The sequence below is a fragment of the Ursus americanus genome, chromosome 15, assembly GCF_024610735.1.
Source record: "Ursus americanus isolate L20-20 chromosome 15, mUrsAme1.1.p, whole genome shotgun sequence".
In the NCBI taxonomy this organism is placed as follows: Eukaryota; Metazoa; Chordata; class Mammalia; order Carnivora; family Ursidae; genus Ursus; species Ursus americanus.
Genome location: NC_142141.1, coordinates 60,038,887 through 60,063,542, shown reverse-complemented (window position 1 = coordinate 60,063,542; position 24,656 = coordinate 60,038,887). Strand labels below are relative to the sequence as shown.

At 48.2% G+C, this 24,656-nt stretch overlaps 1 protein-coding gene across 3 annotated transcripts; it reads left to right on the top strand.

The window, feature by feature from the left end:
* Positions 1-68: 68 nt before the first annotated feature.
* Positions 69-23,825, top strand: SRD5A1 (steroid 5 alpha-reductase 1). Of its 3 annotated transcripts, none has more exons than XM_045795927.2 (5): positions 69-549; positions 12,051-12,217; positions 15,259-15,360; positions 17,257-17,407; positions 21,968-23,825. In XM_045795927.2, the coding sequence occupies exons 1-5, from the start codon at positions 269-271 to the stop codon at positions 22,032-22,034; spliced, it is 768 nt and encodes a 255-aa protein (XP_045651883.1). In that variant the 5' UTR covers positions 69-268; the 3' UTR covers positions 22,035-23,825. The 3 variants fall into 3 exon arrangements, with proteins under 3 accessions (XP_045651883.1, XP_045651881.1, XP_045651882.1); XM_045795925.2 differs by lacking the exon at positions 21,968-23,825 and adding an exon at positions 20,986-21,961; XM_045795926.2 differs by lacking the exon at positions 21,968-23,825 and adding an exon at positions 20,687-20,978.
* The last annotated feature ends 831 nt before the right edge of the window (positions 23,826-24,656 follow it).

The following is a 24,656-nucleotide window of genomic DNA, read 5'->3' as shown; positions in this document are numbered from 1 at the left end:
AGCGGCGAGGGGAGCGGGGCTCCGGCCGCGGGGGCGGAGCCGGCCCGCCTCCCGCCGCGCCTGCCGGGATCTAGTTCAACCAGCGGGAGTGGTGCTCCCGCGCCTCGGGCGCCGGGGGAGGGGTGGGGTGCGGCTCGGGTCATTGGCATCCGCAGCCGGAGCCCGCCTCAGGTAACCGCGCCTCCCGCCCCCTCACCGGCGCTGCCACCGCCCTATAAGTGGCCCGCCTCAGTCGCCGGGCTATGGGGCGCATCTGCTGTCTCCCGTCATGGAGCCGGCTGAGAGGTTCCTGCTGGACGTGCTCGCCTACCTGCAGTGCGCCATGGGCCTCCTGGGATCCTTGGTGCTCGGGCTGGCGGACTCGGTCTACGGGCGCTACACGTCGCCGGGCCCCGACCTTCGGGTGCCGGCGCGGGCCGCCTGGGCGCTGCAGGAGCTGCCCTCGCTGGCGGTGCCGCTGTGGGTTTGCGCACGCACGGCGGCCGAGCGCCTCCACCGCGCGCCCAACAGCATCCTCCTGGCGATGTTCCTCGTCCACTACGCGCAACGGTAACTGCCAGCCGGCTGGTCCTCCCCGCACGCCTCTGTCCCCCAGGACCCTGCCTGCGACCCGCCGTGGCGCCCTCGCCGGCACCTCTGGCTCCCTCTCCCGTAGTTGACATGTCCAAATGTACTTTACACTCCTCTCCTCACCGGTCCCCGTCCCTTCTTTCCTTCCCCCGCTCCCATGCCGAATCCCTGCAGCCTCTTTTCCCTGGACCTTCCTAGCTGCACCACTCTGCACGCCCTCCCTCGCGCCCTGTCCAGGCTCATCCCTCCCTGGTGTCCTCTCTCAGTGCCTGGCTCCATCCGTCCATGCTGTTCTCGCCCAATACCCAGCACCTTCCCCTTCCTCCCCTGGTGCGGACAGGTTAACTTTGCACCTTTAGTCTGGGAAAGTGGGCGGGCGGGGGAGGGGGGTTAGAGAGGGCTGGAGAGGTAGCGATAGAGGAATTAAGTGTATAACCTAGCTACTAGGAGAGGGGAGGAAGCTTGAGGATGTGAACGCTAGCTCACTCAGCAATGTCACAGGTACAACACCTAGAAAAAACATTTTCCTTTTTTAGTGACTTCAGTACAGCGGGCACGCAATCAGTAACCCCCTGAGTCCTTTCCTGTGTCAGGACATACGAGCTTTTGAAATCTGACTAAAATGTCTGATAAAAAAAAAATACCATTATGCAAATTTTTTAGCTTAAAATTGTGGGTTTATTCTTATATCCCAGAAATGTATTTTACAATGGTGACATTTGCTTTTGAGCTCAGCTGAATACGGAGTTTAGCATTTGGCCATTCAGCCTCTACTCAAACTGTGTGTGCTGTGCATATCTGTGATATGGCCACTGAAAATCCAAATGACCAAAGGGAGAAAGTAAAGCAAGAAAATCTATAGCCCATGTTGAATGAAAAACCTGATCTTGGTTTGTCACCACTGAAGGGCATCCAAAAAGAAAAGATAATATCATACACATTAATAACCAAAAATCTCAAAAGTTGTCAGAAAGTGCTGGTTAAATTCACCTTTTCATAGCGATCATTTAAAACTGTTGTCTGGTGAGAACTGTCAACGCCTCAAAGCTGATAATCTGAAATGTGGAACTGTAACAGTTAACGCTAATGATTTTTGTGTAAAAGTTAACCCAGGGCTTGGCGCCTCTGTAGTTTGTGCTTGAGTACTCCTGGTGTTTTACAGGACAGGTGGACTGCCTTCACTGGAATGAAACTTGACCGGGGCCATGAGAAGCAAAGAACCCATAGGATGCCTCCAGGACAAGTAGAGAAAGGGTTAGCATGCAGGGCAGGTCTACTGGAGCACTGGAAATACAGAGTCAGGGGCACCTGGGTGGCTCGGTTAAGTGCTGACTCTTGATTTCGGCTCATGTCATGATCTCGGGTTGTGAGATTTAGCTTTGTGTCAGGCTTCCTGTGAGATTGAGCCTTGTGTCAGGCTTCCTGCTCAGGGCAGTGTCGGCTTGAGATTCTTTCCCCCTCCCTTTTTTCCCCCTCTGCTCCTTGTGCTCTTTCTCTCTTTCTTTAAATAAAAGCTTAAAAAAAGAAATAGGGAATCAGCTGGAGTGGTATGCAGGCACTTTAAACAGGCCCAAATGTTCAACACAGGATTTCTGAGTCCTGTATTCCTGACTCTTCAAGATTATTCTAGTGAGCAAAATTGTTGTCAGGGTTTTTGTTGTTGTTTTTGTTTTTTGTAATGTGGTCAAGCATTACTGCAATTTGAATGTCAGCAGAATTTTCATGTCATGCGCATTTCTCCATAAATGTGCTAGAACCTGCGTCTCTCTGTTTCTCTAATGGCCAAAAATGAGCTCTGGAGTCGGACTCCCAGGTGTTATCCTAGCCGCATCACAAGGGACGTGGATAAGTTACTAAGCTGCTCTCTGCAGCACGTTTCCCCGTCGGCGGAGTGGGCACAGTGACGGTGCCAGCCCGTGCAGTTAGCATCAGTTTGAATAAAGACCATTCCAGGGACACCTGGGTGGCTCGGTCAGTTAAGAGTCTGCCTTTGGCTTGGGTCATGATCCCAGGATCCCGAGATTGAGTCCCACCTCAGGCTCCCTGCTCAGCGGAGCGTCTGCTTGTTCCTCTGCCTGCTCTTCCCGCCTCTCTCCCTGTTTGTGCGCTCTCTCTGACAATAAATAAAATCTTAAAGACAACTCCATAAAATGCTTGCACAGCGCTGGCAAATCCAAATGTCCAATAGATGATTAACAAGACCATTCCATATCGCTGTGCAGATGGGCACAGCCACGTATGTACTCCGCGTATTGCTCTTGCACACTGCTGCCGGTTTCAAGCGCCAGTAAGAAACTTCTGTGTAAAGAGAACAATTTGCCGAGCTTTGAAAGCCTGAGTTGAGCCTTTTAACTTAAAGCATTCTGTCTCATTGTATCCACTCACTGTAGCGGTTGGCTGGGTGAATGCAGCATCCAATGGGGCCAGAGTCACCTGGAGAGTGCCAGAACTTGACCCTTCATATTGGGGAGGCCACTGAGACACAGAATTCAGGTGTTTTACCCAAGGCTATTGGACAAGGGGTTGTTGGGACTGAACCCCTGAGTCCAAGAGCAGTGGCTTTAGAGAAGGACTCTAGAGGATTTGCTAGGTCAGGTGTAGCTTTTCAACCTGCTGGGCTATTCTGTTTCAAGTTGTACATGTGACAGCACATAGAGCCTGTGTGGTTTTGGGACATTTACGTTTTCCAAATAGAAAAGATAAACATTTTCCATTCTACCCAAGTAGCTAATTTATTAAATGGTCATTTGAGCACTTGGAAGGGAACGGAAGCTCAAACAGCATGTAGCACTTGCTGTAAACCATCTGGCCAACCCAGTCACCATTTGTGCAACCCTACCATTTATCTAGGGTCCTGCAGGTGACACAGGACTAAGGGAGACAGGGGACTATGTGAGTACAAGCCTGAGTTGGGCTGGTGGCGGGACAGACTCACCAGGGGACATGCTAGGCGCTGACATGGCGCCTTACAGAACCAGGACATGTCTGCAGGGGCTCTTTGCTGAGCTTTGAGGTTACCTGAAAATGAGGCAGGGCCCTGCCCTAGGAGATGTTCTAGCTGCCTGAAACAGTAATGAGGACCAAAGCCGGGGGGGGGGGGCTTCCCATAGTGAATGGGAAGGGGGTGTTTGCATATAGAAGAGGGACACGTTGTGTGTCTTTATGTATTCATTCTGCACACGTTTCTGAGGATTGATTTACATACCTGGCACCGTACTCATTATTGGGGATATAGAGACAAGACACTCCCAGGGCGCCCAGGTGGCACAGTCAGTTAAGCATCCAGCTTTTGGTTTCAGCTCAGGTCGTTTTCTCAGGGTCATGGGATTGAGCCTCGCGTCAGGCTCTGTGCTCAGCTCGGAGTCTGCTTGAGTTTCTCACTCTCCCTCTGCCCTTCCCTGCTGCGTCCTCTCTCTTTCTCTCTGAAATAAAAATCTTAAAAAAAAAAAGAGGGGCACCTGGGTGGCACAGCGGTTAATCGTCTGCCTTCGGCTCAGGGCGTGATCCTGGCGTTACGGGATCGAGTCCCACATCAGGCTCTTCCTCTATGAGCCTGCTTCTTCCTCTCCCACTCCCCCTGCTTGTGTTCCCTCTCTCGCTGGCTGTCTCTCTCTGTCGAATAAATAAATAAAATCTTTAAAAAAAAAAAAAGATACTCCCTTAAGGAGTGCAGGAATGCAAGACAGAAACATCTATAGGACCTTTCTGGCTGAAGAGTCCGAGAAAGAAGGGAAGGCCGTGCTGGAAGGGAAGAGGGGATAGCTATGCGAAAGAACATCCTAGAGTCCCGTGGGTGGCGAAGGACACTTGTAGGAACATTCGTTATCCATGACAAACAGCATAGTCTTCCCACAGCCCTTGACAGTTACAGTGTTTGCCTGAAACCTGTTTGCACTGAGGTGTCTCATGCTGATCAAGGGGCTTCTGAGTCCTGGAGGGCTTGGGCGGTGTCTTCTCACACCACCCTTGGTTTTGCTAATGTGTGGAGCAGCGTCTGACCTCCCACAGGCGCGTGCACGCTAGCTGTGGACAGTGGTTTCCTGTGGTCCCCAGTATCAGTGCAGAGCGGCTCTGCATCTGTCAGAGGCCCTCCTAATGGGCCCTAAACTGCAGTCGGACTCCCTGTTCCACCGCTTTCTCTCCTGCCACGCAGGTTTTTTCCAATATGCACAGAGCTCAAGCTGCCTTTGCTCATGAATTTTCTCTTGCCACTCGGTGCATTAGCAAATGAGTCACTGGGCTTATTCGTTCGCTTGTCCATTTAGCAGTTGTTTCGAAGTCCCACTTGAGCACATGGTGCCGATTACCACTGAGGGCCCAGGGACCACCTTTACCATGAGGCAGAAGGAGAGCGCTGAATGGCTCCCAGAGTGTAGAATTTCATGCCCACAAGGCCTCGTCTTTCTAACACCTTCCCCAAGGTCGGTGCTCAGCCAGATCCCTGAGCTTGCAGGGTCTCGAGTCTGTTGTTACCCCTGATGGTGATCCTCAAAGAATCATACCTGCATGGATTCCTCGTTTTTCCTGCTCTCTTCTAGTGGTGGCCCTGTGGGGAGAAACTGGCCCTAGTCTCTCTTTTAAATGTGCTGTGTGTCACGTGTAATATTAAAATACGTCAGGGAACTGGAGAAGATGAAGGATACACTAAACCCTTGGCCCTTGCCTTGTGGATTCAAATAATTAAAAAAAAAAAACTTTTATTCAAAAGTATAGAATGACAGGTAGTGAAATATTCATTGCATTCGTAACCTTGCCTTAAAAGCACAGAGAGCTTATTTAAGTGTGTGGCTTTATGAGGTATCTGTGCCTTTCATTGCAAAAGAGCATTACAGAAGGGAAGAAATTAGGGGCGCCTGGGTGGTTCAGTCGTTAGGCGTCTGCCTTCGGCTCAGGGCGTGATCCCAGTGTTCTGGGATCGAGCGAGCCCCACGTCGGGCTCCTCTCCTGGGAGCCTGCTTCTTCCTCTCCCACTCCCCCTGCTTGTGTTCCCTCTCTCGCTGGCTGTCTCTCTCTCTCTGTCAAGTAAATAAATAAAATCTTTAAAAAAAAAAAAGGGAGGAAATTAGCAGGAACTGACCCACATCTTGGAAGTGCTGTAGATTTCAAAGATGTCAAATTGTTGAGAAAAAGTAATATAGTTGTTAAAATTATAACAACCACTTTCAGTTTTAAGTATTTAAAAATGATTCTGTTAGGTTTGCTGCCAAATCACCAAATCGGATGTTTCATTGTACCTGGGACCCAATTTCCAATTGCTTTTATTTTGAGAGTCAAATCATTTGTTGAATGAATACCCAGTTTCTCATTGCAAAGTAACTGGATGTTATCCTTATAGTTTGTTGGGAGAACACCTGGGCAGGGGACATGGCCTTGGAGCTGCCACTTCCGAGTCTCTACGTTCATCACACAAGTCACCACCCTGCTCTGGGCCTCCGGGCCCCAATCCGTTACATAGGTTAATAGTAACAGTTGTGAAGTGTGGAAAAAAAAAAAGGCATGTTGTGTGGGATTAGGAGTTATTAGACACACTGCATCAGGAACTGCGAGAAACACTTAGCTCTCTCCAAGCTTAGAAACTCACCCATGCAGGAGGCAGACAGCAGGCTGCCTGGCCATCAGAGGTCTACAAACATTCAGGTTCTGAAAGCTCCTAGTTCAATCCCTCGTCAAACGTGTCCTGCCATCCCCGTTGTCTCACAGCCCCAGAGATTTTCCATGGATAATAGTTTCCATGGTAATAACAACTTGATGAAAAGTAAGTACTGTTTCTTTAGGTGGAACAGAAGGGGGAAAAAAGGAATATTGTAACGTGGTAGAAAACAAAGTGTCAAATTCAATCCCACACTCCATCTGATGAGGTAGAAAACAGAATCTCTTTGTAGCTCCCTGGGACCCGACAGTTTTGTCCTTTAGCTCATTATCAGAACAGAGCATAGATTTATATAACACATTACCTAAATAAGGCACTTTTAAGTGCAAGCTCTTCACGATTTATCTTACAGATGATTTCCACATTAAGGGATTTTCAACTTCTGACTTCATATGTTTTCTCAAAGAGAGCTAGTATCTGTTTCCCACAATTCCTATGTGGAAGGGTGCTCATCAGTAGAGAGACACCATGTGAGAAGGGCTTTGGAATGCCCATGCCTGTCAGAACTGAGATGGCCTGGGCCCCAGCACTGAATCGGCACAAGTGCTTTGTGGGTCCAGCAGCCATGTCGACCTTCCTCACAGAGCCTGGCCTCAACGTCTTGAAATGGATCCTTCACCATGATAAACAGCCTGGGGTTCATTGCAACCCTTGGTTTGCCCTTGTCCCTCTAGTGTCTAGATGAAGGCTCAGATAAAAGTCATGCGCAGAAGCCCCCCTGCCCCATTTTGGTTCCTAATTGGCCCAATCCAAAGGAAACCCTTTCCTTTGAAACCCTTGATGTGCTGCATGGACTTCCAAGGAAAAGAAGTAGAGCGGAAGGAAATAATCTAAAAAGAAAAAGACAATCCCAAAAACAGCAAGAGGGAGCAGAGTGCTCCCCTCTGGAAAGCGCGTTGCATCACCATCTGGCTTGCTGAGGACCCCAGAGCCGGGAGTGCTTGGTCCACATCGGTGAACTCAGCCTGTGGGGAAGGAGAGGCTGCGGGAGGAGGATGTTGCCCCGTCCCCAAGGTCTAAAGGCATAGGTGGCATTGCCTGAGCCAGCTTGTTCTCCTGACCTCAGTGATTTTATGGCCAGGCCTGTGGACGTCAGGGACACTGCTATCCCTTCAAGGGTAGAGATAAGAGAGGAAAAGAAGAGATCTGCATCAACCTTTCTAAATCCCTGTTCCCAGTCCTTGCCGTGCTTCTGATGTTCATGTGAGACCACAGAAAAGTGAATCTTCTCCTGGGTCCTCTAGGCATGTGTTTTCCAGGCTCCCCCAGGGCACACCCTGGAGTGAATCAGTGCCACTCTCTGTCCCGTTGTGCACCTGAGGACCCAGATGCACAGACCCCATCTCACAGGCCAGGTGGACCCCAGACCAAAGAGGCTGCCTGCAATCCAAGTCCTGGGGCCTTGAGCGAGAGCATTGGCTAAGAAAGTCACAGTAAGGTTTCCGCAGTGTAACTCCTATTTTAATCTATGTCAAGGGTCAAAACTTTTTGAAAACGGCCATAAAGTGCTTTTTTTTAAGCTTTGTGGGCCAAGAGACAAAATAAGGGATGCTGCAAAAGAGACTTCACGGAGATTTCTATTGAGAAAATGCAGTTCTAGTACCTTAATTTCTGTAACAGGTGGAACACGAAGAGGAGAACTCTTTATTTGTTGGGGATAACATTCACTTAATTGGGCTTCAGAGTTAGCTTTCCCCATAATCAATATCCATGGCAAGTGTTCACCCCTTAATGCTGATTGATGGGCAATGAGATTTTCTCTCTCTCTCTCTTTTTAAGATTTTTAAAATTTATTTGAGAGAGAGAGAGCACAAGCAGGGAGGAGAGAGGGGCAGAGGGAGAAGAAGCAGACTGTCCCGCTGAGTAGGGAGCCTGATGAACTCAGAACAGTGGTTAAGTCCATGGACAGAAGGTCAAGTTCACTGTTAACTCGATTGGTTCAATCACATGCAATAATAGATTTGATTTTGGTTTGGTTTGGTTTTATTTTGGCAAAGTACCTCGTGATACAGAGAATAGCTTTAAACACCTTACATTTTCACAAGCTTTGAAGTCTGTCCCGTGTTTGTTTTTACAAAACTCCAGCATTTACAACATCTTAGCAGATCTCACCTCAGATTGTACTGAATTAGTGTTTCCTCAACTTCTGTGCACATCCTGTCACCATTGGTTGTTGCATGAGGACCATTTAGAGCCTGATTCCTCCTCGGTCACTCAGAACTCAGCCCAGGCTCCCACCACTGAGCCATGTCAGCATCCGTGACCCCCCAGGAGCCCACAAGACTGCTCACTCAGATTTTGACCTTGCTTTTTAACTTATTGCTGACCTCACTTCTGGCATCCTGACTTCTCCATTCTGACATCCTCACCGAAAGGCTCGCTGTGTTCACCAAGTTTCTATCATCTGGCTGTGTCTCTTTGCTGCAGTCAGTGAGCTCACCGTGGGCGTGCGACTCTCCTTGCTTGATAACAAAAGGTGGCACCTGGTAACTTCCAGTGGTCATAGCCCTGTTTTCCTTCCTTTTGTAAAACTCTGTAACTAGATTCTGTTTTAAGTTCTTGATTTTTTCTGACTGTTGCTCTCCTGTGAGTTGGGGATGATGTCGCAAGGACCGCTTAGTCTGTGAATGCCAACCTCTAGTGTGGTCTTCTGACACGGCCAAGATGTCCTTGTACCGCAGAGACTGCCGTGCCATCTGACGTGGTAACAAAGTGAGCCACACTCCACTGGGTCTCCGGACCACTTTCCCTGTCTTCACGGGACAGGGAGGCACTGATGAGAGAATAAAGTGAGATGCGTGGTACAGCGACATGCCCTCAGAATGCTGCTTCCCGCTGACGTGCATGCCCCGCACAGGGACGCAGACAGATGAGACCACCATATTACACGCCGGGTCACACCTGCCCAGCTCTGCGGGAGCTCTGGAGCAGCCACAGAACGTATGCAAACAAGTGACTGGGGCCGTGTTGCAATGGTACTCTGGACGCAGAAATTGGCATGTCACATAATTCTCACGTGTCATGAAATATCCTTTTGACTTTTCTCCCCCTACCATTTGAAAAGGTAAAAGCCATTCTTAATTCACAGGCTGTATGAAAACAGATGGTGAGCTGGAATTGGGCCAGAGACTGTATTTGCTGACACCTAGTCCAGACTCCTGTTGCTATCACGGGCATGGAAGGGACATTCGTGACAGATGAGGAGGGGGATGTGAATACAACACAAGACAGGTTTGGGTTTCACCTGCATAAGGTGCCAGCCCGTTTGCCAGTTGTTCACATTTCAGCCCTGAACTTGAAACTGAATGAGGAGAAACAAATCAGTTTGGCTGTGCATGATTCTCACTTGGAAAGTCTTTAACTTTTTTTGCATATTCCAGAGAGCAGTGTCTACCACATCTGCAAACTGTTCGCTCGGCTTTGCTTCTATAACACTTTGCTCATCTATAATGTAGACATTTGTGACATCTCGCCCGGAAGTCTTCCCACGTCATTATCCTTTAGTATCGATTCTTTATGTTTCAGCCTTCCACACTTTGTTCTTTCCCCTTTTTGACCCTGTGTCCCTATTACCCTGCGTTGAATTTACGTGGGTTTTGTTCAGGTCACCAGTTTCAGGCTCTCGGGAGCTGAGCACTCCATGTTTTCACAGGCTTCTTTCTAACCAAGTCCAGCCTTGGCATCTCTCATGGTTCTTGCTTCCTGCTCTTTTGTACGTAGGTCTTCAAACTCGAAATTGTATCATTTTGTCGGCTTTGTCCTATAGTTTGCCCTCTGGAAAATTCCCTGAGACCACAACTCCCAGGGACGTTTTCTCTCAATTCCTCATCCTCTGGCCCTTTTCTGTGTTCCCCTGGCTAGAGAATTAGTCCCCTAAGCCGACTGTAGCCACGGGGCTGCATCCTCGATGCTAAGGGAGACAGTGAGAACTGTTTTGTCTTCTGCATTGATTGTTTGCTTCTGGCTTTCCTGGCCAAGGAACAGGGTGGGGGAAAAGCACCATAACCACAATACCGGGGCACAGCAAGTCAAAATCTTATTTAATGTTTTTAAAGGCACCCAATGGTCCAAGACACACACAGTTACCCCAGTCAAAACCAAATCCACCCAGTGCAGTACAGACGTTTGCAGTGGGCCTGCATCCTAGACGCCAGCTCACTGTCCCAACTCTGCTCAGGTGTGAACCATGCTTCCACAATGCAGAGAGAAATGGCTGAGATTCCCTGTTCTTTTTGAGGTGCTTCTCAACACTGGTTTCCAGGCAAACAACTAACCTCACTGATGACACCATGGCCAGACCCATGCTTACATCCAACTAGTGCTTTGCCCTAAACCCATATGAATTCTGCTTCGGGGGGAGCTGGCCTGAACAAGATGAGAAGGTTGAAGACTGCCTTTGATCACAGAAATGTTCTCCCCAGGATCTGCGTGAGCATGTCACAAGAGAATACCTCGAGAACACATAGCCAGCGTTGTGCTATCAGGCTGTTACTGCTGCTGCTAAGAATCAGCTCTGTTTTCGCCCTGGAGCAGATGGCCAGAATGGAAACAAATAATAAGCTTTTATGTTTTCCCCATTTTAAGATATAAATTATGTAGGATAAAATTCACTCATTTTAAGCGTGTGGTTTGGTCAATTTTGATGATTGCATACAGCATGTAATCGTCACTACAATCAAGATACAGAGCAGTTGGATCCCCTGAAATGTCCCTGTGTCTCTGTGCAGCTGGTCCCGTCCCCCAAGAGTTGGGCCTTTTCTAGAACTTCACAAGTCACTTCAATTTCTTTCATTCATAGAGGACTATTCGAGTTGTCAATTTCTTCTTGGGTCAGTTTTGGTCACCTGCGTCTTTTAAGGATTTTGTTTGTATTGTCCAGATGGTCACATTTATTGGCATGAAGCTGTAGACGGTAGTTCCTTACTATCTCCTTAAGGTCCATAGGCTATGTAGCGATAGCCCTCTCTCAGCATATTACATACTGATTTTACAGAGGAAATTCAGAGTATGATATTGCATCCTCTTTTCTTCATAAGGGTCCGCTTTCTTGTCCTTCTATTTTCTCTCCCTAACCGTTCACTAGTGTGGCGAAACAGAAAAATGTTACCCTTGAGCTACCCAGGTTTACACTGAAGCTCAGCCACTCACTAGTTCTATGACCGTGAGCAGATGGCTTACCCACTCTAAGTCCATCTCGTGCTCTGTCTCTTGTGTGTCATGGTGTCCTGTGCGGGTGCCTCCAGGTGCCATGAGTTGGGTGGTGAGTGGTCAGCAAATACCGCCACCGTCCTGAGGATGGCATCATGGTGACCCCCGAGTCGCGTTGCTCAGAGGAGAGCAAGGGAGGCTAATGCAAATGTTGAGCTTTTTGAAGCCTTTAGTTTTCTCTCTGTGTGTCTGTCTCACGTTCAGTGTAATTAGAATCCTGAGTTTGGGGGCACCTGGGTGGCTCAGTCATTAAGCGTCTGCCTTCAGCTCAGGTCATGATCTCAGGGTCCCTGCTCGGCAGGAAGTCTGCTTCTCCCTCTCCCCCCTCCCCTGCTGGTGTTCCCTCTCTCGCTGTGTCTCTCTCTGTCCAATAAATAAATAAAATCTTTTAAAAAAAAATCCTGAGTTTGTGCACTGTGGTGAACATTATTGAAACATGGTTAATTCTTTATCTAGAAATTCTGCTTTGAACAGAGTATATCAGTATGAGCATTACTGAGAATGACTTCTGGACAAGGAAACAAGATTAAGAACCCAAGACATGAAATAGAATTGCAGAAATGAGATTCCTTATCATTGGTCTGTGTTTATTTAAATGTGTTTCTGTTTCATGTTTCCTAAGGTCCTTGATTTTCCCATTCCTGATCCGAGGAGGAAAGCCGGTGCCTTTACCTACATTTGTATTGGCATCCATGTTCTGTGTCTATAATGGCTACTTGCAAAGCAGATACTTGAGCCAGCACGCTGTGTATGCTGACGACTGGGTCACGGATCCCCGATTTCTAGTAGGTAAGTGTCCCCCCAGGGATGCACTCCGTCATTTTCATCAGAACGTGGGTTTTCATGTTCCCACAGTTCCTGGTTAGAAAGCCCACACCCTTGAGAGAGACAGGAGTCTATGATGGTCCATGACCTAGGGTCCATGACCTGAGCACCAGAGAGGCAGGTGGCCCCAGCAGCAGCGGATGATGCAGGTGCCCGGCACCATTGCCAAGTTGGCACAGAAAGCATAAATACTTGTTCCTAAAGCAGACCTAAAAATAGCAACAGGCTCCAGCAGAGTGAGCAGCAGATGAAGGTTGAGGAACTCCATCACTGGCTGGCCGTGTAATCTAAGCCTCCCACGGTTCCCTCTGGAAGATGAGAAAAAGGCCTACTGGGTCACCTTCCAACAAGGCAGGTAGAGTTTCCTGATTATTCTAATTTGAATAAGCTTTTACGTGTGTAAAGTTTTTGATTTTTTAAAATCTTTATCATTTTTGAGTTCTAATTAGAGCCTTGTGAGTTCTGAGCAAAAATTAAAATAAAACATAAGCAGTCAAAAGTAATATGGAAGAGTGTCAAAAAATACATCACCTTGAGGCTCTTTTTGAGGAAGTTTCTTCTAAGTTTCGGAGGGTCCTCTAGCTCTTGGCTTTAGCACCCTAACATGGCCTCCCATTTCATTTGGCATCTCTCTATGTGCGAGCACATGACCATGGAGAGCCTGACGCAGGAGGAGTACTCTGTTGTTGACAACGCACGTTCCCATTTCTCAGTCATATTTTTTTCTGTGAATTAAAATTCCGTTTCCAAGGCCATGTCCTCACGTGTCATACCGGGGCGCCGTGGCAGCAGGGCACGTGCCCCCGCAGCCACCAGGTGGGGGATGGGTGAGAGTCCCCACGGGCCTTGGCAGCTCCCCAGAGCCCGCCTCCACCAGACTCCAGACCCAAGTGATTTTGTTGGTGCAGTGCCCCCCCCCCCAAAACCTTCTTGACTTACCCGCTTTTTGACTACCTGATTTTCTTATGCCCCTGCCAGCAGGAGGAGAAAGCAGGCTGCAGGGGCCCTACAGAGAAGGCCTCGTTCTCTGCCAGGAGCCCCGCACATGCTTTCTGCAACCCCAAGTTCCTGAGAGGACAGAAATTAGGGACCTTTGACACGAGCAAGGGAGACCGATGGCTAAACATGCAGCCCAAGGTCTGCACTGAGAAAATAGCAGAGCCGCCGTGCTGGTTCTCTATTGGTCCGTGACCTAGGGTCCATGACCTGAGCACCAGAGAGCAGGTGGCTGGGGGCAAGGGGAAGGGGATTGTTAACTAAAGGATGTAAGCCTTACCTGTTCATTTGAGATTCCCCCACAAATCATTTCTATGATGAATTGTTTGGGTATGTTTGATGAACAACGACAAAGCAAAGAATCCTTTGTGAGTTTGATGTGAATGTGAATTTAAATGTGATTAGAAGTAGCTCGGCAGATAGACCACATCACCTGCAAGTGTCTTTGAAGGTGGTCTAACATTAAAAACACCACTAAATTTTATACAGACCTCTCAACCTCTCTACAAGTGAACAGGAGGAATCAAAAATGAAAAAAAATGCCAACAGGGAAACAAACTAGGTTACTTTTCTGTTATACTTATTTCATAGAGTTTATAGTTTTTGTAAGGAGATTAATATAAAATAACATGAATAATTAATTGCATTTATCCTACTTACCATGAAGAGTTAAGCAAATAGTAATAATTCCTAACAAAAAAGCTTTTCAGAGCAGTAGAAGTCATTAATCTAAAAGATTTTAACTTTAAGATCCCCAAAAACAGAATTAAATGTTTAGCTTAGAGGAGCACAAATACTAGTTTTCTTACCAATCTGGGCAATAAAGGGAGCTTGTCTCCTAGAAAAGAAATAAGGAAAACATGGCATTTTGAGAACATGATTCTTTCTGGAACCTCACATTGGGGGCCAGATCATCTACAGGGGACATACCAAAATGCAAAATAGGTCTCAAATCAACTATACATTTATGGATCTAGTGAGTGACTTATAAAACACATCACGAGCTTTGGCAGGAGCTATTTACAAAGAAAACTGTCGACAGTGGTGAAATCAGGAGGATTCTTGCTGTGGACCCGAATGTATCCCCTGTCCCTGTCATAGCTGGAAGAGGGTTCCATGCCGCTGGCTGACCGAGGACACAGTGATGACAGTGTTATTCCACTTGGAGGTTTCCTCGATATGGAATCGGGTGCCACCAATCAGCACCATTGGACCACAAGACTATCGAATTAACTCTTTTTATCAGATCAAGTTATTCCTTTTATAAAACACTATTTGGATGTCTTGCCTTTTCTTGTTGGAATTAATTTGCCTGATACTAACAAGTCTCCCTCTAAGTGATGAAAAACTTCCAAAGACTTTTAGGGACGGCAGAGGCAACATCTGCTACAGGAAGTGTCTGGGGAGCCATGCAGCCAGCCCCTGGGGATTCTGTCGGGAGCCGAGGCAGAGGGCCAGACCCAGGAACAGGGCTGGCGAAGAGCAGGAAGGGAGTGGCAGGCGAAGTCATGGACGGACATGGACCTGTGTCAACGAGGCGCTGAAGAAAGAAGAGAGAAGCACCAGGGATGAGCTAGCAGGAGTGACGATGCAGGGGCCCCTGGGCAGCTGGCCCGTCTTCTCGTGGTCCCGTGGAGCGCTTGGCCACGCCTTACACAGCGTTCCTGCGGGGCGGACCCACAGAGCGTGGTGCCTCCTCTTCCTGGAAAGAAGCCCGGGTCAGGGTCCTAAGTCCTACTCCAGAGCCCGCCAGTCGTCACATGGGAGTATTCTGAACGGACGACATAATTTATTGATATTAGAAGAACAAAGGCCTCTTTCCCAGACCCGCGTGCAGCACTTCTCTAAGTGAAGCATGATATTTATTACAATGATGTTCCCTATCGGTTGTGGCTCACGTGGCTCAATGATAATAGGATGGACTACAGTAATACCGTTCATTCAGGCTTGGCGTTGGGAGTTTCCCGGTTTATTGACCAAAATACTCTTCTGTATTGTCTTTTCTGTAGGTTTCTGCTTGTGGTTAATAGGCATGCTGGTAAACATCCATTCAGACCATATCCTGAGGAATCTCCGAAAGCCAGGGGAGACTGGATATAAGATACCAAGGGGTATGTACTGAAAACGGGAGGCTTAAATCCAGATTGCTCTGCAGGATGCCTTGCTGTTTCGGTTTTGTCAGATCAGATAACTAACGCATAGCCGTAGCCGGGAGTTTGCCCTGTGAGTCAGGATTACTGACAGCAATCACTATGACTACTGTTTATTAGAATGATAAAAGACCCGATTCTGGCTGAGTGGTTATTAAGCATAAAGGAAACTAGTTGTATCTGTTTAGAAAGAGAATATGAGGAAGAATTCACAGTTTACAGGGGTGCCCAATACCTCATTTCTGGCAATAGCAGGATAGACAACTGGTCCTCTGTCTGAAAACAGTTAAAAACATTGGGTACGTTTTTTTAAAATCTTTTAAAATGGATCCGTGTAGTGTCGAGAAAGGAAATCCTAATCATCAGAGGGCAAAAGCTGGGCAAGTGCTTGGGTCTAGGACCCAACTCGTGGGAGTCCGCAACCACTAGCTGCCCTCGTGCGGTTTGTAGCCCACATGTGCGCCAACTGTGGACGGTCCGAAAACCTCAAGCCATGCGTTAAGATCTGTGTGGTCCTAAGGAGGGGGTGCTCTCACACATCCGGCCCACGCAAACCCAGATCCCCAAAGAGGTCTGTCTTCAACTCAGGCCTCGGAGAGCCTAGCAGACCACACACCACAAAATAAGAGCCACAAAACCCATGACGACATATGGTGCCTCAAGTAAAAGCTAATTAAACTTGCGAAATTTCAGATCTTAGAGTTAATAGAAACACATCATAAAGTGAATACCTAATTGTTTAAATAATTAAAAGGGAAATGAGAAATTAAATAATTAACAATATAATAATTAAAATAATAAAATATAATAATTAAAATAAAATAATTAAATAATTAAAAGGGAAATTAGAAAAGGAGTAATATACTATAGAAAGGACTAAATAGATAAAAGATAGAAAGCAAGGGAGCTTCTAAAACTAAAAAATATTCTAAGACTCAGTAGGTAAAACTAAAACGCCAGTGGAACTAGAAATCACATGGCCGGGCTTAGTTTGGAATCCTTATCTTCCTGGAAACCCTACAGGGGGAAAAGCAACACAACAAACAAATGACAGAAAAAACCCTATAAATCCCAGGTGTTTAAACTGTGGCCCGAAGGTGGTCCTTGGAGCATGCCACTCTGCTGTCCCAGCTCAGAGCCTTTGCTGCCTGGAGCGCCCCAGTCCCAACCACTGCGGCCTGAAACCTCACCTGCCAGCGAGGCCCCTTCCCAGCCACAGCCACGACCAGACCTCCCTCTGCCCCCAGCCTGACCTCTGGACCCCTCTCACCTGCTCTGCTCCACAGCACTCCCAACCATCTGCTGGGCTCCATGCTTGCCTCGCGGGCTACACTGGGGGTTAGTGTTCCAACAGGGGGTGGTGGTGTCCACGGTGCACTCCCAGTGCCTAGAGCAGGGCCTGGCCTTTCAGGTAGATTTGAAGGATCTGTGAAAATGGACGACTGAATGAATAAGTCTGCCCTCGAAAATTATTATTTTCTTCCATTTTGGGTCCAGGGCTCTGCATAGGGCCATCTGATTAAGCTAGTTCCTTAACTGTCATTTCGTGGCCTCCGTGTGTCCTTAGGTTTTATCCTTGTGACTCATTGACTAGAGAAGTGACATACTAAAGTACATGAAAGCTGCCGCAGTTTATATTCAGATGAACAGTGTAGGTATATAGTTACCAGCAATCTGGTATGAAATCGTGGAACTAGTAATGTTGGGTGTGATTCATTGATTACAATTCTGGAACAGGTGTGTTTCCCAGAGTGCGTTTATGTTCTCCAAGTAAGTGCCCACAGCTGTCTCGTGGGTCAGTGTTTTACTGGGCATTGTTTTGTAGGAAGTGCACCCCTTGCCTGTGTTTCCTTGCAGGAGGCTTGTTTGAATATGTGACAGCGGCCAACTACTTTGGGGAGGTGGTCGAGTGGTGTGGCTACGGCCTGGCCAGCTGGTCCGTCCAGGGCTGGGCCTTTGCTTTCTTCACCTTCTGCATTTTACTCACCCGGGCCCAGCGGCATCACCAGTAAGTTCTCAAACACTTTCACATGTTGAATTTGTGCTCTGGCCTTGTTATATCAATTCTCACGTTCAGTGTTCGAAATGTTCACATTCGTTTGAACTGCCGAATCCCAGGGCATACCTGGCATTAGCTAACCAAGTTCAAAACCACACAGACATCCAGAGGAGAACCTTTTCTAGGGAATCGTCAGGTACACGTCAGCGTCATCATTGGCACCACCTGACTCTGAGTTCCTTTGAACGTTTGCTGCTGGAGCTGATGGTCAAGTGGAAGGTCAGGCAAGGGACTCATGGTCTGGCCGGAAACATGCAGTCCGCAGTGCGGAAGGCCGAGTGCCTGCGACCGGGCCCAGAGGCACGACATGTGTGGAGGAAGCCCGGCTTGGCCCTCCCATGGCTCCGGCATGCGAGCGCCCTGCACCTCTGCAGACCTGTGGTCGCTGTCGAGCGCCCGGGCTCTGTGCACCCTCGAAATCACATTGTTTTCCAAGCTGTGGGGCCACAGCCTTTATCAGATCCCCCAAAGGGCCTGTGATCTTCGTGACCGATATAAACTCATAAAAACCAATCCAAGGCTGTCATAGCTGAAGTGCACTTAGGGAACGGCCCTCCCAGTCCAACGCATGAAGGGACTGAGGCTCAGGGAGCAAAGTCTCAGGCTTATCAGAAGGGAGAGATCTCGGGCCGTCCCCTGAGGCCACAGTGATCGTGGAAATAGGGCGCAGGTAGCTCACGCCGATGCCCCCGTGGATCGCTTTTGCCCCCCCACCCCCGCCCCGAGCTAGAAAGGGCTCTGCCCCCTTCCTTGGCTTCATTCCCCCAAACACATTTCATGAAGATCTTCAAAGCCCCTGACGCCCTAGGAGGCATGTGTAGACACAGAGCATTGTCCCGACTCCACAGTGCCTGCCGTCTCTTGGGAACAGGGCAGAGAGAAGCCTCCAGAAGCACGGACTGATGTCATGGCATAGTGGAGCGCGTGCAGAATTTCTAGAGTCGGAATCCATAGGTTTCTTTGCAGCGCAGTATTTAAAGATGCAGACGGTTATTTCCAGAGATAACGAAGAGAACGGGCAGAACTGGAAGGTCTCTTTGGCTAATATTTGTTGACATTATGCCAAAAGCCTGAGGGTTATTGAGATCCGAGGAGAAGCACCCTCCAGGCCTCCATGTTTCGAGGTGCTCCACCGTGCTCCAGATAGTGGGGGATCTGAGAGCCGGGACCGGTCTCTATGCCAGAGCTGAGGAGGGGGACGGAGGTAGGAAAAGCTCACACCAAGGAAGGCTTGGGAAAGGGGTGACAGCATCAAAGGTGACAGAAAACGTAATGATTTGCTATGATGGATTGAATTATGTCTTCTCCCCACCCCCCGGAAAATATGTTGTCCTAACCCCACGAATGAACTTATTTGGCAACAGGGGTCATCACAGATGTAATTAGTTAGGGTGAGGTCACCCTGGAGTGAGTGGGTCCCTGATCCAGCGGGACTGCTGACTTCATAAGGAGGGAAATCGCACAGGTGCGCACAAGGAAGAGAAGGCCATGTGAAGACACACACACACGAAGACAGCCGTGTGATGTGTGGAGGCAGAGTGCGGTGACGCTGTCACACACTCCTGAGGCTGCCAGAGGCTGAGAAAGGCAGACAGGATCCTCCCTGAGAGCTTGGGAGGCAGCACGGCCCTGCTGGCACCTCGTGGGGTCCTTTGTTACAGAAGCCCTAGGAAACCAAGACACCCGCCTTTCAGCCATCCCAAATCCACTGGGCCACAAGGAAAGAGAAAGGCAACGTGTGTGAGAATTCTGGAGCGTTCCTGTCCTCCTCTGCCAGATGACGCCACGCCGGCCTGTCCTGGAGCCTGTCCTGGAGCTTGGAGCTTGGGTTGTCTTACAAGGCATTTGCCCGGACATGAGCAAAGAGAGAAAGAACAGTGATGACAACAACCAGTGAATCTTGGCCCAGCCCAACACTCCTGTGTCCTGGGGACCCCTACTCCCTTCCTCCGTTTCTCCCACCCCCCTCCTCCCTCCTCCCTCCTCCCTCCTCCCCTCCTCCTTTCTTCCTTTCCGCAGTCTTCTTCCTCCCTTCCATCCTCCCCCTCCCCAGGCAGCGCCCCCCCTCCCCCACCCTGAGATCTCCTTCTCATCCCTGGCATGGCCTCTGGAGGAACATGCTTTGCTTGCACATTGGTTACATTAGAGAGTAAAAAGTGAATATTGCCTGGTTTCTAATAATAGAAAAAAAATGAGATGATACTGATATCTTAAGAAATTGCATCAGAGGAAGATTGAACAAGAGCATGCCAAGCCAGTGGTAAAGATGTTTTGTTTTCTCAAATGAAAATGGAAAAATCTCTCTTAACATTTGAGTAGGAAATATAAACGAATAGAAATAAATAATTTCATTTTCCGAATGAAAGTCTCTGTTAATAAAAACCCAAAGGTATTCTTTGCCTAAAGCTTCACAAGTTGAAAGGATTCTTTTTCATTCATTTGCTATTTATATTGATGTCAGTGCAAAACCAATTTTAATTGCTGAAAAATTAATGAATTCAGTTTAGTGGAAGTATGTTCAAAATGTTGGATTTACTGGGGCGCCGGGTGGCGCAGTCGTTAAGCGTCTGCCTTCGGCTCAGGGCGTGATCCCGGCGTTCTGGGATCGAGCCCCACATCAGGCTCCTCCACTGGGAGCCTGCTTCTTCCTCTCCCACTCCCCCTGCTTGTGTTCCCTCTCTCGATGGCTGTCTCTGTCAAAGAAAAGAAAGGGAAAGGGAAAGGGGAAGGGGAAGGGGAAGGGGAAGGGGAAGGGGAAGGGGAAGGGGAAGGGGAAGGGGAAGGGGAAGGGGAAGGGAAGGGAAGGGAAGGGAAGGGAAGGGAAGGGAAGGAAAGGAAAGGAAAGGAAAGGAAAGGAAAGGAAAGGAAAGGAAAAGGAAAGGAAAGGAAAGTTGGATTTACAAGCTGAGGACAAAATAAAAGCTATCCTTTTTTTTTTTTTTTTTTTTTTATAATCCAGTGAAACCAGCTAATTAATCCATGGGGCTATTCCTAGCCCTGTATTTGATTTATTATGATGTTCTCAAAGGAGTATTTTATTGCACTGAGTTTATTTCTATAATTGGATGTGAAATATTTAAATTCATGTAGAATCATACTGATAATCAAGCTCTAGGTCAGAAGCATTGGGGCAGTTGGGCCAAGTTGCTAACAGATACCGTGGTTTGAGGGCAAAATGTCAAGGAATGGGAAAGAGGAATGTTTTCAGACTGTTCTGTTCCCCGCCAGCCTCGAGCATTGCGCTAACATGCGGGAGCCACGCTGGCTTGGACACGCTGCGGTGGTGCCCGGCGAAGCGGTACTTTGAGCGCAGGGGCCTGCTTGTCCACCCCAAACTCCCGCAGGTGGAGGCCGGCCATCTAGGACAGCCTTGGAGAAGGGGTTCTGTTGAAATAAAAGATTATGTGTAATGTCACTTAGAAAGTTGAAGTCCATACGTCTTCAAGACATGATGACAGATGGCGTCGTGAGCTAAAAAGAGAAAGACCTATCAGAAGAAGTTTGTGAAGGACTTCCTTGTTCTCCAGGCAGCACTGCGAGCTCTCGGAAGGAGTAGGACTGCCAGGAGACGAGCGTGGAGGCACTGAAGCTGTTTGTGAGCCAGAGAAACCACTGAGGCTTTGAAGAGGCCACCCTGAGATGGGCGCTCTGGTCTCCCAGTGCATCCCAATCTGGAAGAGAAAGGGGTCGTGTCAGAAGTGACGCTTGATCCGGAGGCCGGCGGCCCAGCTCCTGAGTGCGTGGCTTCCCCAAGGGTGCAGGACAGCATGTGGAAGTGCCCACCGCGGTCTGATGGGCTGCAGTCCCCTGTCTGCCCACTGCCATCTGAAACCGACAGAGTTTGCCCACTCCCTGTCAGGTTGCTGTCGGCACACATTCTCCTGTATGAGCTCAGAGTTGCTTCCCATAATGACTTTTCATCTGTTTATCTTTTGTACTTACTAAAACTCCTTGTTTTCTGGCTATTTCTCTGTCTTGTCAAATTATTTTAAGTTTTCACTCCATCCCCTTAGCTGCCGCCCTCCCCAACTGGCCACTACCCCAAAATGAATGGGGGTGCCTTGTTGATGTCATTTATATCAACAGCAAAAATGCGTGTTTGTTCCGAGCACTGGGCCCTACCGCATCTTCCCAGATTTGTCTGAGAGCCCCCCTGGCACACAGCCCGGTGCCTGTTCCACAGATCCTGCGGCTGGAGCTGGAGCTCTCCTGGGGACTGCTGGAAAGCCGTGGAGAGTCACCAGAGGAAGAAGACGTTGGAGACACTCCTGAGTGAATTACATGCGTTACTGCTTATGAATCATGCTTTAGAATCAAATATATTTAATTATTCATCATAGAGACAAAATCACACTATGTATATGAAATGCCAAAGTTTTTAGTATTACTCCTAAAAATCCCCATATTCCTGCATAATGAAAACTGTTGTCCCTTTTGCCAGCATCCATTAAATATTTAAATGACAGAATTATTTCTTTTTCTTACTGTTCCTTTTTTGTCTTATTTTAGGTGGTACCTTGAGAAATTTGAAGATTATCCAAAGTTCAGAAAAATTATAATCCCATTTTTGTTTTAAGTCCATTGTCAGTGGAACGATCTTTGACTTGAAGAATTTCATGATTATATAAATGAATGATGTCTCTGTCATTTTCCTGCTACTTCATCTTTTTCAAGATTTGCCGTAGCAATTGTTTCCTATGAATCTGTAAGCTACCTAATAACAGACTAATCAGACTGAGATGAGGGTTGATGGATCAGGCTGTACACCGGGTCGAGAACCTGGAACTCTGGGTCATTCCAGAGAAAAAACCATTTCTCTGCTTCTGGAGTCTCCTGTTTTGACTACGTACAGCTAAGTGTGTGCAAGACGAGAATGACAAGCTGCCTCTGGTGGCCTCTGTGGGCTGAAACATGTCGCCGCCCCTCATGCCACCCACTCCAGCCAGCAGTTCAAGGCCAAAGGTGTTGTTGCTCCCTCCCCTGATAAAGGCAGGACTGCCTGTATGGTCCCTCTCATCTCGCTGGGTCAGAGAGGCCCCCGGGGGCACCCACAGTGTGGCCACAGCCCCAGGGAAACGCCTGGGATCTCACTGTGGGTGCTGTGGGGCAGAGAACTTGGGACACAGAAAGGAGACACAGGAGGCCCAGCTGAGTCTTGGACAAAAGGCGTCTGGCACTTTCTACAGCCTGGCTCCCCAGGTGACTCCACTGCAGGACAGGGGGCTGGGTGTACTTATAAGGGGTAAGCGGCTCCGTCTTCCACTGAACGGACTTCTTAGAGGCCCCCGGGCGGCAGGGGGCCTCCTTATGCTGATTGCCAGAGGCATCGGTAGTCTCTGGTTTAAGATGATTTTTTCTTCCTTTTGGGTAGAACTAGGATGTTGGAAAGCACGTTTTTTAAGTACCCTCAATATTGCAAAACAGTATCTTGAAACAGAATTTCTTGCTCTAGATGCCCTTGACAGGTCCATGGAGATAAATGGCAGTCGTAAAATTTACCAGGTATTGCCAGATATTTAAAAGAAATCTCGAACTAGAAGGCTCTTAAATTTCTGGGCCACTGCACAAGTTCGGACAGACAGACGGTGGAGTTCCCCTCCGGGCCTGGGACAGTGCTGCTTGGGCGGACGCCACGTCTGTGGAGGGGAAACCGCAGGAAACCACAGGAGCGGGGACAGGAGCAGACTGTTCACCCTGGCCCGCTGACACTGCAGGGGATGGGGGGTGTCCGGAGCACCCAGCGGGCCCCCCGCACCCTGTCCTGGCTGGCCTTCCCAACTAGGGTCCGTGTCCCTCACGAGGGTTTACGTAGAAGCCGTGTTCTCAGGGTTTGTGATTTTTAGAGTCTCTTGTGGTTTCAGAATTCACAGAAAACTTGTCCAATGCAGCTATGCTTCATTTTAACTGCAAACAGCACATTTTTTAAGAGAAATTTTGTTATTAAATAAGCATCATTCCTTTTCCTGGCCATTTTCCAATTACTTGAAAACATGAAGCAATAATTACTGTGGATCTCCTCAGGGACACTCAGAATGCTGAGCACATCAGGACAGATTGGGGCTGCTGTGTTCTGGAAGGGGCACCAGGCGGGCGGAGGCAGGATGCTGGTATGAGAGTGGGGAGCTTCCCCAAATGCTCCTCCTTCACGGGAGCGGCCCGGGCCACCGGACCTTTGCGTTCACTCAGGCTTTGATGCGCCCTTACTGGTTTCGCCGGCCTGCACTGGGTGCACGATTAATAGGAAGAATCGCTGTTCTGTCTGGGCTCCCTGCCCTCCGTTTCCGAAAAACTGTAGCTTAGTAAACTGTCAACAATTACTGTGTTAATTACAATAAGGAAATTAATAAAATTACGTAAAGTCCAGTCATTTTGTCTTCAGTGTGACTCCATTCTGTCCACACGTCTTCACTCTAGACGTTCAGACAATAACAGCATCGTGAGCCCTGAAACCTGCTTCCCACATATTAACAATTTCACAGTGTCATATACTCTCAGGTCTCGGTGGAGCTGTGCAATGGACACCTTCCATGTGAATCTCGTGCATTTCTGTGAAGGTCATTCCTAGGTGTTTGATGTTCTGTACATTGTGACTGAGAATGCGTCCCCAACTACATTCTATAACTAGGATGGATCAAAGCTATTGATGTTTGCATATTTGTCCCATCTAGCCATGCTGCTGGAAGTATTTCATGAATTCCTACGGTGTTCTTTGGTTACTCTCCAGTTCCCTAGCTTCACAGTCATATCATTTGCAAACATGTCACATTCTTGTTTGGCAATATTTGAAGCTGTTGCTTTTGTCGTTATTCGCTTCTTAGAATAGCAAGAAATTTGAAGACAATACTGAATCAAAGGTGATGTCAGGGTTCTCGTGCAATTTGAACAGGAATGCCTTTCTTTGAGATTACTGTTTGGAGCATTCTTTTATTTTCTTACACACTTATTGGTCTGTTTTCTACTTCAGCCAATGGGATCATTTCTTTGCTTTAAAAAAAAATCTGTGGTATTTCTTTTGAGATTCTCACAGATACTCTATACAGATCAGAAACGAGGAGGAGGGTTTGCCAGCAGGTGTGGGGGGCAGCCCATGAGAACACACCCACTTGGACACTCTGATCCTGGTGGGTTGTTTTCCTCATTGGATATTCTCCATTTATCTTGTTTTACTCTAAACTAATTTTTGTTATAGTGATTTCCC

Excerpts from the sequence above, each read along its gene's own strand:
- SRD5A1 (XM_045795925.2), top strand. The coding sequence starts at position 269 with ATGGAGCCGGCTGAGAGGTTCCTGCTGGACGTGCTCGCCTACCTGCAG. Across the intron at positions 12,218-15,258 it reads GGATCCCCGATTTCTAGTAG|GTTTCTGCTTGTGGTTAATA; the intron begins GTAAGTGTCCCC and ends TCTTTTCTGTAG. Across the intron at positions 17,408-20,985 it reads CGGGCCCAGCGGCATCACCA|GCAGCACTGCGAGCTCTCGG; the intron begins GTAAGTTCTCAA and ends CTTGTTCTCCAG.